The following is a 14,847-nucleotide window of genomic DNA, read 5'->3' as shown; positions in this document are numbered from 1 at the left end:
TGCTCAGCGTCAAACGCGCATGGCGCGCCTGTGCGGTGAGTACCACAGACATAAATAACCTAGGTTATTTAAGTTTATGGTGAGGACCAAAAAAACAAAAACAAAACAAAAAAAACAAACCAAAACAAAAGCCCCACGCCCTCTTTTGTTCCACTAGATTATCCATGTGGGCAGCGCTGATCCATAATCCGCCATTTAGGTTCCAACGATTGAGACACTCATGTCGTAACCCTCTCTCTTTCAACAGCTCTACCATGGGTCATGCAAGGAATTCATTCGGGATTTATCCCTGCGCAACATAAAACTAAAAAGACATGTTTCACATTTTTTTCAATTCGATTCCATAGAACGGAATTTCTACAATCATCGACATTTATTGTTTTATAGGCCTATTAGTACATGTGCAGTGATACACCCAACTTATGTCAAAATGCCCAGAAGAGAAAGAGTCAGGGTAAGACTCAACATGTTAAAGCATATTAAATGAAAATGTCTTTGAAGAAAAAACACTAAGTCGCGAAATTCGAATTGATAAAGGCGATCACAGCAGCCGGCGGTAAATTGAATCTTACATTAGCCTTTTCTTAAGGGCTACGCGTGGTTATAACACGTCGACTAAAATTCAATGACCGCAGACGTCGCTTGCCTGAATTTTACCTGAATTCTTGTGGAACGGAACTTTCCATCAATTACCCCATGAACTGATATTTTATCACTGCTCTCACAAACGATCAGTATTGGTAAAGCCAATAAGACGCAGAGTTCCCCTATGGAATCTACGTGCATGAAATAGGCCTTTTTCGTCCTTTCTGCCTCTGAGGGCGTGCTTAATGTGAACGCGTTTATGGTCAATTGTGGGATTCCTGAAAAATAAGAAATATCCCCCCAAAAACATTTGGCGTCTGTGTTTTGACGTACACCGAAAGATGTTCACGAAATAGATATTTGGATTTAACTTGAAAAGAAGGAATTCCCAAGGTGCACATGGAAATTCACTTCAAGAGACAATCAGTCGAAATTTCAACCCACTAGAGTGATTCAAGTTCAGACGGGATTGATCTGAAACCTGCACGTCACAGACTAATTTCTTTAGTACACGAGATGGAAGGACTTCCCAAACAAAGATACATACGTAAGCGTGTACAATACATGCACGTACCTGGAGTGGACCCAGGAAGAAAAGAGGTCCACCGTAACGCAGGTTGTGGGGACCGTGTGTGGACCAAGTCGGGTCCACACAAGGTTACCCTCTTGCTGCAAAACATGTTTAGAGGCATTTTGGGCTTAGGGTTACTTGTCGAAAAATGAAGAGGAATAATCAAGGAATAGTGTTTACAATTCAAAGACAAATGAGTAATTTCAATGAGGTTTCTGAACTACACGAAAGCAAAGGACTGTCAACACAGGTAGGTAACACCAGCATGTGTGTGGGGGGTGGTTGTGTGGGTGTGGAAGGGTTGAATCTTACCTTGGATGTAGGGCAGCATTTTACAAATGACCTCGCCGAAGACAAACCGACCCAGAACGTTCCCAACAACAGTAAACGGCATGCAGAAGATGCCAAATATCAGGTCACTGGTGGACAAACTCAGCAGAAACATGTTGGTCACTGTGCGCATGCGCCTGTCTTGAACCAGGGTCACTATAACCAGGATGTTGCCCACAACGGTGAGCACGAAGACGATGGCGTACAGGGTGTAGACGACTTCTTCCTGCAGAGCGAACCCAATGCGCACGGAGTCGTTCTGCTTGATATCGATGGTTTCGCCCAGCCATGAGTCTGTGCCGTTCGTGTATGCGTCTTCCTCCGTGACTACCACCACAGATGAAAACTCAGTCGGCAAGATTGTGCCAGGGGTCGATACTGTCGTTGCCATCGTCGGAGTTTTCAATGATCCTCCTGGTGTGCGATGGCCGTCGTCTGACAGAAACTAAATTGAAAGTCACGTCCCAAATTAAGTTTCGAAAAAAAAAAACTGCTGGATCCCACAGCAGTGCTCAATCAAAAAGCACAACGGAAACTGTCCGAATCCCACTCGGTCCTTCCAGGTCCTCAAGTATAATTCTGTCGCAAAAACAATATGTCGATTTTTGTCATTTAAACGCCAAGACTTCCGAATCCTCCAAAAAAAGAGAAATGAAGCAGCTGGAGGGTTACAAATTGCGCTCTCTCTTATTCTATGAGGACGGGTAATTTGCGGAGGGTCGTTGAGACACCGGTACTGCTTCGAGGTCTCTTCGGCGCCTCTCCTTCCTCTCTGGATGGGGCGAATTACTGCTTAGCTCTCAGTGAAGCAGCATCACCTTCTTCCCCTTGTCATTTATCCTGCAGATGTTGCCTTGCAAAAAATTTCATGGGAAATGCAAAGTGAGAGCGTGACCATGAAAAGTGGCTTTGGCTGCTCTCTCTATTCCTTTTCCTTATAATATAAAGGTACCTCTGTATACTTGCCAATATGCTGGGCTCGTGCGGTTATTTTAATTGCATTTACCAAGTCGACGACATCACGTGAACGCTGGATGGTATTTGCGGCTTGGTATTAATTTCCCCTGCCTTGGTTTTGCCCGCGCCACCCACACACCACAACTTTGGTTATGGGGTTATCTACCGTGGATAGTCATCGCATCAAATGAATTTTACAGCATACAGATCTTCCCGTGGCGTCGTGCTCACTGCCGCTCGCGAAGATTACCGCTGAGCTTTGACTTGGAGTTTAATTCTTGGAGGTCGATGCTTACTGTTCGCTGACTATATGATGCAACAGAAATAATGCATCTCTCCTTCGATTTGGCTGAGCTGGCTAGAAGCCGCAGAACGATCTACGGTGTCCCTGCCATGTGTGGATAAAAGCAAACGAAATGGATTAATTGGAAACGTTCGTTATATTTATTATGGTCTGTGAATAAAAACTAATGTTCGTCAACCAATAGGTGTGTGTATCACGATCTATTAGAAAAATAAGGTTGTACCAATATTGAAACTGCCTCGCTGTTCATGGCACAAGTGAGTAAATATTTTGACATTATAGGGACCATTTGAACCGGTGCGGACACGGGATACATATATGTGCGGCTCTGTTAACAACTGGTTGGTTAAATTGCCATTTTGTGCAGTTATTTTAAAAGCGCACGTGAGTATAGGCCTACGCAAACGTGCTGATGTAAAATGTACACTGCTTATATAGTGAGGGACGTGGAATCACAGTACAGTATTTGAATTCATCAACCCATTCTTTCCGAGCCGCGCACGTTTTCTGTTTGCATACAATTTCTGTTATTAATAGGCTACCTGTTTTGACACAGGATGTTGTAGGATCATACTTAGCTGCCACAGTTTGTCAATATGGGCGAATACACATTCACAGCTGTATAACACGTAACTAATTTCATTTTAATAAAAAATATCAATAACATATATTTAACCCATGAAAATAAAGTTAGGATGTAAATTTTTGGTATCACATTAAATACACTTTTCCATGTTTTCCATGGCAATAATGTTAAATTCCCTCATTTCATGTAGGAAATGTCGCCAAATTTTAATGTACTTAGCTGAGAGAAGAGATGCATGTTAATTTGAAGTTCTAAACACTTGGTAATAAACACTCCAAACATATATCCGTTTTCGTTTATTAGAACAAACCCTGCTATATTTTCCTAATCCCTAAACACACGACTGGACACCAAACACCCAATTGTGCAAACAGACAATACCACGTGTTTTGCTCCTCAAACAAAAATAATACGATATTTGGCTATAGCGCCTCACTTCATAGTGATAACTTGTTTACAGTGAACATAATAACCTACCCAACAACCAATCGATACAGACTGCCTTATTAATTAAGACCAGCACAATAACTGTGAGGCCAAGCGAGACACACGGTTCAGCAGTTCAGGGGATACCATTCACGCGTTCATGGCGTTACCATAGAGATGAATTTTAGCCACGAGCCACTTAAGGTCAACAACTACTTAAGAACACCGGAGTTGTTATGCTTTCTATACAGTGCTTTAAACAACTAATAATGACGTACTTCAGACAGCTAATTACTTCATACTCGGGGGAGCCCGAAGTTGGAAAGTGTGAATTGAGCCTGTACTGCAAAAACTATCTGATGTTTTCCAATCACAAGTCGGCCATGAAAGCGAGATTGAATGTTTGACAAAGAATAAAAAATGAAAGCAATGAAATATAATTTCATTAGAGATTAAAGTCAGTTGCAATAATGAACAATTTAAAATTTGCGATTCATGTATTTAAAGTGTTTTTAGTGAAATAAAAAAATAAAAACGAGGAATGGAACCGAATGAAGTCTGGCACCACCCCCTGTTTGACAGATTACACTGTATAAGATAGATTCAGGGAACATGATCAAAGATGATTCCTTGAGAATAAGGTTTGTTCGACTGTCACGAAACAGCATAACACAGAATTATGTTACACGTATTAATTGCAGAAACAGTGAAAAATAAACTGGAATATCTGTTTTGTTTTGTGTGTTTTTACGCATGTTGGTTTTTTAAATTTGATGGTCTGCCAATTTCTTCCGAAGACAGAAACATAACGGAAGTTTCACGTCGGCCAGACTTGGCATGCTCACGAAATGTGCCCATGTCAAGGTTGTTCGTCCATAGCGAGGAACCAAGTTACGGACGAAAACTGGTAACAAAGAATAGGAACTTGACAAAACTGGAGTTAAACCTACGACCTCTGAGGTGCCGTAGGCTGAATGAATGATGTTCTGAAAACCGAGTCTTCTGCATGCGGCTGTTTTCAAATTGGCAATATCTGGGTTGCAGATGAGTCAGACACCGTAAACCTCAAGATTGAGATGAGCAGCAACATTTTGCTAATGCTGCAAAACTGAACGGGAAGCGATCCTGAAACCAACTCATTCAGAAAGCGCAAGAGATTTGGCGCATCGCCGTCTGGACTCATGTCAACATCGAGGACAAAGGAGCTTTTAACAGTTATTTTCCAAAGACCACGCCCTTCTCAATTTGCGGACTGTTAAGTTTGTCGTGGATGGGCCAAATTTAGGAGAAAGAATAAGAATTACAATGCATAACGTCTGTTCGTTTGCGTGTTCAGTTGTTGGTTTTCAGTGTTGGGGTTGTTTTTCTGTGAATAGTGGGGTTTTGAGCGGTCCGTGTTGCCTTTTCTTAATCAGTATATCGGGTTGTCTGTGTCGTGGTTTTGTTCTGTGTGTTTTGAGGTCGTGAATTCTGTTTTAGCTGTTCACTCGTTTTTGCCTGTTAATGTATATTACTTGGATTTTCAGCTCTTCCTTTTTCTGAAGTTTGAAGTTGTCTATCTAGTGTGATTTTAAAAAATCTTTTTGGATTTTTTTTAATTTTTGGATATACTACAGAATACGTTTGTAGATTTTTAAAGTAATGTTTGTGACACTTGTAAGTGGCGGTTTGCCACAGTGGGTTGTTATCGAAATAAATTAAATAGATAAACAGAGCATGGTGGGGTTGAATTTCTGGGATTCGTCTTTCTCGGCTGTAAATAATTGAAGGTTCTGTTTTTGCTCTATGTTTAGATGATGCCCAATGTACTGTGCTGATTTGTTCGTATGGCTCTGTTTTTCATCAGTTAGGTTGGATGATAATCGACGAAGTGCGAATTTTTAGTTCTATGTCTCAAATAATTAACAACTTCAAGCTTTATTTCTACATACAATTACTCACAGACCACTTAATTACTCGGGGGTAAATTTCGCCCACGAGTGGGGTTGTATTACTGTTGCCGACGGCTTGCATTAGTCGTTCAGAAAGGTGTTATCGTCAGTCCCATCATGGAGATTCTAAAACACCCGAGGAATCCCATGCCAGATATAGTCGAGTCCTGTCGTTGACCGCAAGAACTTTTGTTCCTGCAGAGTTCTTCATCCCCGGCCAAACTTTCGAGGCAGCTGCCAGATAAGGTCAGGCACGCAGTCTGAGATGTTTATGCTGATTTCCTTTTCTGTGTACACAAAAGCCCATCAACTGAAGCTGATAACCCCCCCCCCAAAAAAAAAAACCACGGGGACTGAAGAAAGTCAGAGCCAAGGGCATGGCAGAGTTAATTCCCCTCGCCATTTCAATTTGCGGCGACCGCAGGGTCTGGCGGGTGGTGGGACTGTGAAAGATGACTTGAGCAGACGTGAATGAAAATGAAAAGAGGGCAGGGGAACTTTAATTGCTGTATTTACGAGTGACTGAAGTGACGCCATTTTGTGTCTCCATTTGGCCAGAAGGGCAGGAGAACACCTTCCCGGACTCCTGGAGACAAGACACTAGCAGCATCTTCCCGTTCTCTCGGTAGGGTGGACAGGTCCGTGTCTCGCAAGGTTCCCTCCGGGCCGTTTACGTCGGTTAAGTGTCAAAGTGAATTTCCTCCCCTGAATGGCTGGGCAGGTGGCTGAATCGTCGCTCCTCAGCATATCGAACGCATCTTTTCCGCGGGCGGGGGATATGTGTTTTGACGCGTGCAAATTGATTTGTCGGCCAATGTAACGCGCGCGCCATCGCCAACGTAGCAGCAAAAAATACTCCTTTGGCCAGGCTACAACCGTGTCCCGGCCTGATTGGTCTCTTTCGCCGTCGGACTGCGAGAAAGAACGTCGGTTTTCCCCCGTCTTTTCCAATATTGTCAATATCCTTTCGACCGAGTACAGTATCCTAAATGAAGTTTACTCATAGTTATTAAGGGAATGGAAGATTGTTAACAGCCATGTTGTTGCATGTACAGAAAAATCGAACTATACCTCGCAACACCGTCAACAAATTATCCGACTGTTAATTTAAAGTTCGTTCGCTTTCCTCCTCTAAAGAAGATAAAAAGTCTATTTTTATGCAGTGATCGCTATTTTTGAAATTTATTTTTTCTTTAAAAGTGATAGAATGAATTATTTCCCGAAAAGGGGGTATCCTTTAAATACATGCTTAATTAATATACATTGAGTATTACCGGTAACTCCACAATGCAGTGTGATCAAGGGCCAAAAGATATGATGTAGTTCACGAACTACAAAAGGTCCGTCATTCTGTTATTCTTTTGTTCTTAAATCTTATTTGTTCAGTCAACTAACTCCGATACCATGTAAAGATTGACCTTGAATGACCTTTTTTATGGACCAGGCAACTTTATGTTAAGCGACGGTCAGAGATGTTGTTGTGTTATACATGCACGTCAACGGAAAATACTTCAAATGCAATACAAACCGCGTTTATGACGTCTTGTACAGTTCCGGATCCCGTGCCAATGCCATTGTTTGCTCACTTGTGTCAATTTATGACGCACACAAAATAATATACACGTATTTTTGCTCAACGACATTTAACGACAGGTTAATACTAAAGAGAAGGGTAGAGAGGTTTTTTCGCCTGATACTTCAGTTTTGTACAGTGGGAAACTTCTCAGATGGATTAGAACCAACTGACATGAGTTATCGAGTTTGTTTTTGTTAGCACACATTTTAACTGTTAGACTGATCTGATACGACGTAAATTTTAATAGTGAAATTTTCCACTGATCAATCACTCGATAGCAAAAGTGCGTCGATGTTCACAGAAAACGTCATTCAATACTACAGTGCTCTTCCACATTCTTTTGACAATGTATCTAACAGGGCAAACAATACTTGCAAATACAAGTTCAGACTTGGTCCCCTGCATTTGTTGGATAGCCACATGTCCCCCTCTGCCTTTTCCTTCCGCAGTCGAATCAAGACGAACATTGCTCAATACCTTAAGCTAGGGGTATTAAGTATACGACATTGGAAGAAAAGTAGGCCTACCTGATAAACATCTGCGTTGTTGATTTAAACCTTGGCACACCCTCGGCGAATGAGAAAATGTCAACAATTGACGTATTTTTTTTTATAGCCTCCATCAAACAGGTCCACGGTTTCTCCACCATAGTCATGAATTGTTTAGGCAATGCGCCGGGGTTCAACCTCGATGGCCACCGGCATATCACAACACACTGCGGGCGCTGGAGGGGGGAAATTAATAAGCGGAGGGGAAAGACAGAAGCCGGCGATGTCATGCTGCGGCATCGATTTTGATCGACAGAAGTGGAACAAAGTCCGACTTGACATCGGCTGGGAAACACCAGACACGCCAGAAGGGGTTGCAAGCTCTGACATAAATAGCCTAGGCGGGCACCCAAGCCCCGAGTTAGAGGGGGAGCAATGGGGAAAAGGGGGCGTGTCCCAGATGACTGATCTAGATGGTGGCGGAATAGACAACTATAGACACCGCCAACTAAATTGGGTTGGGGGCGTTAATTTTTCTCAACCGTTGGGCATTTCCGTCTTCTGTTGACGAGATACGATGTCAATTTTCCCAGAAATGTGGACATTCAGATAACTGTAATCATGACAGCTGTAGATGTCATGTCAAAGGAAACACACGGTTTACGAATATGTCAAGAAAATTTGGCAGAATAAAAAATTAAGTAAAACAACGGTACATGTACTATGAAATACGCAAAGCTTCTTACATACTGCCGCTGGAAAGAATCAAGGAAGCGCATCTACGTTCATTCGTGCACATTTATTTCGTACTCTGAATACACACAAAATCTACTTAAGATAACGAAGGAGAAGTCACGTTAAGCGAAAGAGAGGAGTGGCACATTCAAAAAGCCGAAGCTTGTGTCAAAAGTGCCCTTAATGAAAAAATGACAAAAAAGCAATTGAATGGCGATGAAACAAGAAATAAAGTTTACGTGTAACAGTGAACCTTGAATGGACGCACTAGGGTATTATTTCGAAGGTTTGTTGAGAAAACGTGTACATCAGATTGTTTATTTGCAACAGATATACAGATCCATTTTTGCCGGCTCCCGAAATATCCAGCAGGTTTTGAGTTTATAGATACAATAGACGGAGCAAGTTATCGAATTGCGTTATAACATCTCTCTAAAGCAACAGTAATGATCTGCATGTAGGAAGTCAAGAAAACCTCTCTCGGTGATGTTTCTCCACTTTTGTCGAACAGCCTTCATTTCTTCGCACTAATTTTTGTTCAGCCTTTTTTTTTTTCTGCTGAGTGATGAGAAGTCTGCTGTCACATTAATGCAGTCCAGTTTGGGCTTCATGTGCGTTCACACGCTATGCTCACATTAGCGCGGCAGGCCTCCATTAAAATGCAATCATGTCATAAGACGCGTAATGGGAGCCTGAGCAACAGCACGGATCAATCATTAATGTGCTTGGCTGGTCTTAAACGTGCGTTTAAGACCGCTCAGGAGAATGGACGCGACTAATGCTCGAGCCGGTCTTAAACGTCAGTTTAAAGACCGGCCAAGCACATATTTATTCCCCATTCATAAATACCCTTTTAGTTAGAGAGTAAAAAAATGTCAATGTATGATGGATTTCCAACGATTTTGTACTAAAAGTTTACTTTCATTTTCCCGAACACCCCCGTTCATTTTATGGTGTATTCCTTTTGCATGTTGTCCAATAGAGTCTCCTTGTATATCGACTTGGCGCGCGCATGGCGCGTTCTGCGTGTTGCGCATGCGTCGCACGCAGACTCATGATCAATCATGGAGTAAACTGTCTCGTATCCCGGTACCAGCGCGTGTTTTACGCAGCGGGTATTGTCACTTCTCAGCGGGCATAATACAAAATCAAGTTGCACGTTGTTGAATACGGAGACTGTCAGAGGTATTTATGAATTTGAATTATGCGATAATTTTATGAATTCCATCGTGCCATGGAAACTAAAAGCTCGTCGTGAATAAGTCATACTTATTTTGGAGTTCAAAAAAGGGAAGCACGGAACAAAAAACAAAACAACTGTCGATAAATGCACCAACCTTCGACACACTTGATACTGGTACTTAAAAACATCATTATCACCGTTTCATACTGAAATTCAGCTCATGCCAACTTTAACTGAATATGCGAGCACGAACTCGAGGGAAGACAATGTATTGCATTTTAAGAATATGGAAGATCCGTATTGCCAAAATGTTATTATTTTTTTACAAAAATTCCCACACCACTGGTGACTACAATTTCCTCCAATCCTACACCATTGCTTCACAGTCTGTCTGGCAATGTTCCAGACTGGTGCATTTCCCCATCATTTTGTAAGGATCTTTCGGTTTGATAAACAGTCTCAATTTTCTAGGACTCATTTTCATGATGACTCACTCCCCCAGAGAACTAAATTTAGACTTAATCGTGTTGTCCTATCGTATAGTGTTTCAGCTAAATCGTTGAATAGACGGCGATTTGCAGCCCTCCCGAGAATTTTATACTGGTACCGAATTTCTATGGGAAATGAAACGATTTCTCCAGAAGCGGAATCCACTTAATACTCCTGGATGTTTTCTGAACTAACTCTGAGGGTAGGAAGTCTATATCATCCCCAATGCACAGCTCAATCTCAGCGAAGAACTGTTAATTACGAAATTTTTTGCGAGCCACACCGACTTAAAACTGGTAAAGAAAATCTATCTATGATTCTATAAGTGAGGGAGGGGGTTGATGGTCACTCCGCAGATGTATATAACCTTGTTCACAGTTTCAAGGGTGGAATATCTTTCCCGGTGATGCCGTCATCAAACATCGTTCCCTGAAAAGTATTTTAGCAACTGCTGTAGGTTTTCCCGGCAATTTCTTGCCAAGGCCTTTGATACAGTCAACCATGATATACTTCTAAACCAACTTGCTTAGTGTTGCGCATGAGGAACCGCCTTGGAGTGGTTCAGGAGTTACCTTTCAAACCGTCAACAATTCGTATCTGTTAATGGTACTCAGTCCTCTGTACATTTTCTCATGGAGTTCCGCAAGGATCCATTCTGGGGCCCCTTTTATTTTCAATCTATATCAATGACTTTGTTAAATATTCTGACTTGTTTGCTTTTACTTTATTCGCTGATGACAGTAACCTATTATGAAAAAGTTAATCTTGAGCTTATCAAAGTTTCAAACTGGCTCAAAGCAAACGAGTTGTCTCATAATATTACGAAGACTAACTATATACTGTTTAGTAAAAAGCAACACCATGAACTACCTGAAATCCTTATTGATGACGCACATATTGAAAAAACTGACTGTGTGAAATTCTTAGGTCTGTATATTGAACAGAATCTCTTATGGAAAAAACAAATTCATAATATCTGCACGATTATTAAAAAATATAGGAGTTATGTGTAAATTAAAGCCCCTTTCCCTCAGGATGTATCATTTAAACTTTACAATACTTTAATTGTATCGTATTTAACATTTGGGATATTAGCCTGGGATACTTACGGGTTCAGTAGAATACTAAAACTACAAAAAAGTTTCAATCAAAGAAAGAAACTTTATCATGCTTCTCTTCAAATTTTCCTCTTTGACATATCATGCATCCTGATTCTTATCAAAGGGGATTTTTGTTTGGAAATAATATTAATACTAAAGGGCATTGTAAATTAAAACCCAAGGAAACAAGATCAAATTTACTTTCATATTAACACGACTACAGCCGTTGTTTAGATCAAAAAGATAAAAATTCCTTTACACTTCGATGAATCTTGGTAGTGAACCTTCGAAGAAATGGTTCGATGGGCCTGATTTATTCTCTACACTTCTGCTTCGAGTTTGGGTAAAAATGCGAGCTCCTGTATTCTAAGAAGTCATAGTATCTAATGATTGGGATGAACTGTTCTTCAACTTCCGCGCAAGCACCGTCGGGAGAGTAATAAACACGCAAGCGTTGTTGGGGGTATTTGCGAGTTTGCTTGAAAGGCGCTTTGATTCTATTATTTTCTTCAAGCACCGGTTATGGTACAGCCCGCCCTCTCCTCAGTTGTTCAGCTAAAACTCAGTAATGTAGACAGGTTCCAAACCTTACACAGCAATAAATCTACGTTACGAGTTGGATACTAGTCTACATCTTACGATGTACCAGCGGGGCATACGAACATTGTTTACGGTATCTGTGCAACAAGGAAAATTCTCATAATCGGGAAGCGATTGAGGTGTTGACATCGATTCCTCCCTCTACGATCTGGGAAAAATAGGCAGGTGGGGACAGTATTCGAGAAAAGCTTGTGTGATATCTAATAAAACTAGAAAACGCGAGAAAATCGAAACGTTGTTGTAGGCCCAGTTTTCGGACGAGCGCGTAAAAAAAGTCTACAAAGGGAAGAGTGGAGTTCCATATACGGACGCCAATAAATATTCCCTTCAGTTATGTATTAGCCATCAGAAAGCAAAAACATGTCAAGAAAAGTTCAATTTAGGTGGGAAAATATGAAGCCATTTACTGAGAAAACACAATTTTTCAAACCAGTCTCATGTCATAGCCTAGGGTTTGTGCATGGGTTGTCGAGTGGCATCCGTATATGTAACTTCAAGAATTCTAAGTCACAAACTCTGTGATACTCCGTGTGACCTAGAGGAGACAAGGTTTACATGATTTGGTAATGCTATGGGGTTTTGGAATCGAAATTTTGTGGTGAAATGGTTGATACTTAGCAAGCACGGTGGTGGGCTCAATGCATGCGCAGTCTGATAAACACGAACGGCATGAACAGAGCGACAGTCAACAGGTGGAAGCAAGAACTTGGTGAGCAAAAATCTCATTTTTTCCCCAAAATACTCCATCTCATGCTCTGAAACTGTTGTTATCCCCTTTTTAAAAAAAACAGGTAGGCCTATGCTGACAGGGGAAAATTTGATTTAATAGCTTTCTTACGGCTGTGAACCATTTCACCACAAAATTTCGATTCCAAAACCCCATAGCGTTACAATGCCATGTAAATCTTGTCTCCTCTAGGTCACAAGGAGTATCACGGAGTTAGTGACTTAGAGTTCTCGAAGTACTGTATATATGGAACTCTTTCCCAAAGAAAACAAAACCATCACCTCAAACAAAGTGAGACCCTTGTATATTTGAGGACCCCAACTGTTGTGTCATTTCAATCTTGTAAAACTGGTCAGCCCCCCCAAAAAATCATTTGGCGATGCTCTTTTTGTTGTGCTTACCCTATTTTTTGGAAATTTTAAATAGGCCTAAGCCTGTTTCTTGTGCACATGTTCAGAGGATTAAACAGAGGGGAACAAATTTGTGACAACAACGTTTGGCAAATGGATGCTCGTTTATTGTTGCAGACAATTTGTTCCCCTCTAGCTTTCACTTAGGCGGATGGGGGTGCTAAAATCAAGATGGCGACGGAGCAGGAAATTGGCTTTATTTTGTAAGTTGTTAGAAAATGTGACTTCTTACTGATATTGTGATAAACCAGCCGTGCAGATTTGAATCCACGATGTGTCTTGTGTTAAAACACTCACAGTTTCCCCTCATAATTTCCCTCAAAACTCAAAAACGTGCCCTCTTTTCACAACATCAGCCCTAGGTTCAGTTGTTGAGCATGATGCCATAGCCATGTACCAAGGTGAATTCAAAAGTTAAAATGTAGGTCTCCCATAGCCCTTCAGTCCCAAATCCCCTGATTTCAATATTATTTTTCATACACCCTTGGGGTTAGGGGTAGGTTCTGTTATAGGAATGGGGTCCCCAAATATACAATCTCCTCCCCCCCCCAAAAAAAAAGAAAAAAGAAATAAAAGAACTAGGTCTAGGTAAGTTACTACCAATATCACTAATTTTCCCTTGGGAGAGTTTGTTGATAAGGGATAACATATGTGCGCTAGAAAGCCAAATTTAGCTGGGGAAATACTAAAATATACTAAAAAATATACTAACTAAATACTAAAAAGAACTAGGTCTAGGTAAGTTACTACCAATATCACTAATTTTTCCTTGGGACAGTTTGTTGAAAAGGGATAACATATGTGCGCTAGAAAGCCAAATTTAGCTGGGGAAATACTAAACATTTAGAGACCTGTCTAAGAAAACAAATGATTTAATGTGTCAGACCATTTTTCACACAGGGTATCAAGTGATGTCCAGATAAAGAACTCCATCCAAGAATGAATTTGTGAGGTTCTTCCATATCTGGACATGAGATGTCAAAATGAAATATTCATCTCTGTGCTACATGTGAAAGTCGAACTTGTCTTGGACTTGAAAGGAAGAGGCCAAATATAGAGCCCTATAATACTGTCGAAATTGTGTTTCCTGTTGCTAGCCTACCAAGGCACTTGAAAACTCCAAGGGCCTGATATAACATGCTTTCCAATCTAAATTTTGAATATTTTTTAAAAAGCATTGGGAGTGTTTAAAGAACGAATGTTTGCCCATTTACATTTTGTAGATGCTTGTCTGCCTGTCGTCATCAGGACACTTTGTCAAACCAGTGAGACAAATTAGTTTGAGTTTAGCTCATGCGAGGGCCAGTCAACAAGTAATAGTACCTCCATATCCTTGGCCCTTGGCCCAAACTAGAAAAAAAGAAAAGCCCATACTTTGCAGAAAAAAACAATTTCCCATGAGCCCCGGATACCTCATACGGCTTCATTCACTAAAGTAATCCATTGATTTGCCTGGACTTTTGCCCCACTTTTCCTGTTCAGGAAACTTTAGTCTCTGTTTTGTTGCCTCATCAATGCCATTCCTTTACTACACAGATTCATTCCCAATTGTTGAATGCAAAGCACCTGCCAAACAAATAAAAGTACTTTGAAGTCAATTGAAATGATATTTCCAAGTCTTATACATGTATTACACAGGTCAGGTCTGCACAGGGACACAAAAATGTCACACTTTTTTGGACCCCCAATATGGGCATTTCACCATGCATGTAGAGCGCCTCCAAGAGTTTGCAACGTGTTGGCCAATCACAATGCATGAAATCTTTCGACCCTTTCCAAACGCGCGCATTGGGTCAACAGATTTTGCACATTGTGATTGGCCAATGTGTTGCAAACTCTTGGATGCGCA

The 14,847-nt window shown here is 41.1% G+C and overlaps 2 protein-coding genes across 5 annotated transcripts in view; one reads left to right on the top strand and one right to left on the bottom strand.

The window, feature by feature from the left end:
• LOC110973240 (cholecystokinin receptor type A-like) overlaps positions 1 to 14,847 on the bottom strand; it is a 106,644-nt gene that overhangs the window by 8,675 nt on the left and 83,122 nt on the right. For 2 of the 3 annotated variants that reach the window (XM_022223920.2, XM_022223919.2), the window contains exon 3: positions 1,469 to 2,831. In XM_022223920.2, the coding sequence (XP_022079612.2) occupies positions 1,469 to 1,877 (409 nt within the window). In that variant the 5' untranslated portion in view covers positions 1,878 to 2,831. Of the gene's footprint in view, positions 1 to 1,468; positions 2,832 to 7,793; positions 8,165 to 14,847 lie in introns of those variants that run through there. The other variant, XM_022223921.2, reaches the window with a different exon arrangement.
• Positions 11,869 to 14,847, top strand: part of LOC110973239 (TBC1 domain family member 19-like) — a 164,548-nt gene continuing 161,569 nt past the window's right edge. For both annotated transcript variants that reach the window (XM_022223917.2, XM_087132983.1), the window contains exon 1: positions 11,869 to 12,026. The gene's annotated coding sequence lies outside the window, so the exon portion shown is untranslated. The remainder of the gene's footprint in view (positions 12,027 to 14,847) is intronic.

The sequence above is a fragment of the Acanthaster planci genome, linkage group LG02 (assembly GCF_054643075.1).
Source record: "Acanthaster planci isolate LZ-2023a linkage group LG02, COTS_SCS, whole genome shotgun sequence".
Lineage (NCBI taxonomy): Eukaryota > Metazoa > Echinodermata > Asteroidea > Valvatida > Acanthasteridae > Acanthaster > Acanthaster planci.
This window is presented reverse-complemented; position numbering and strand designations above follow the sequence as displayed.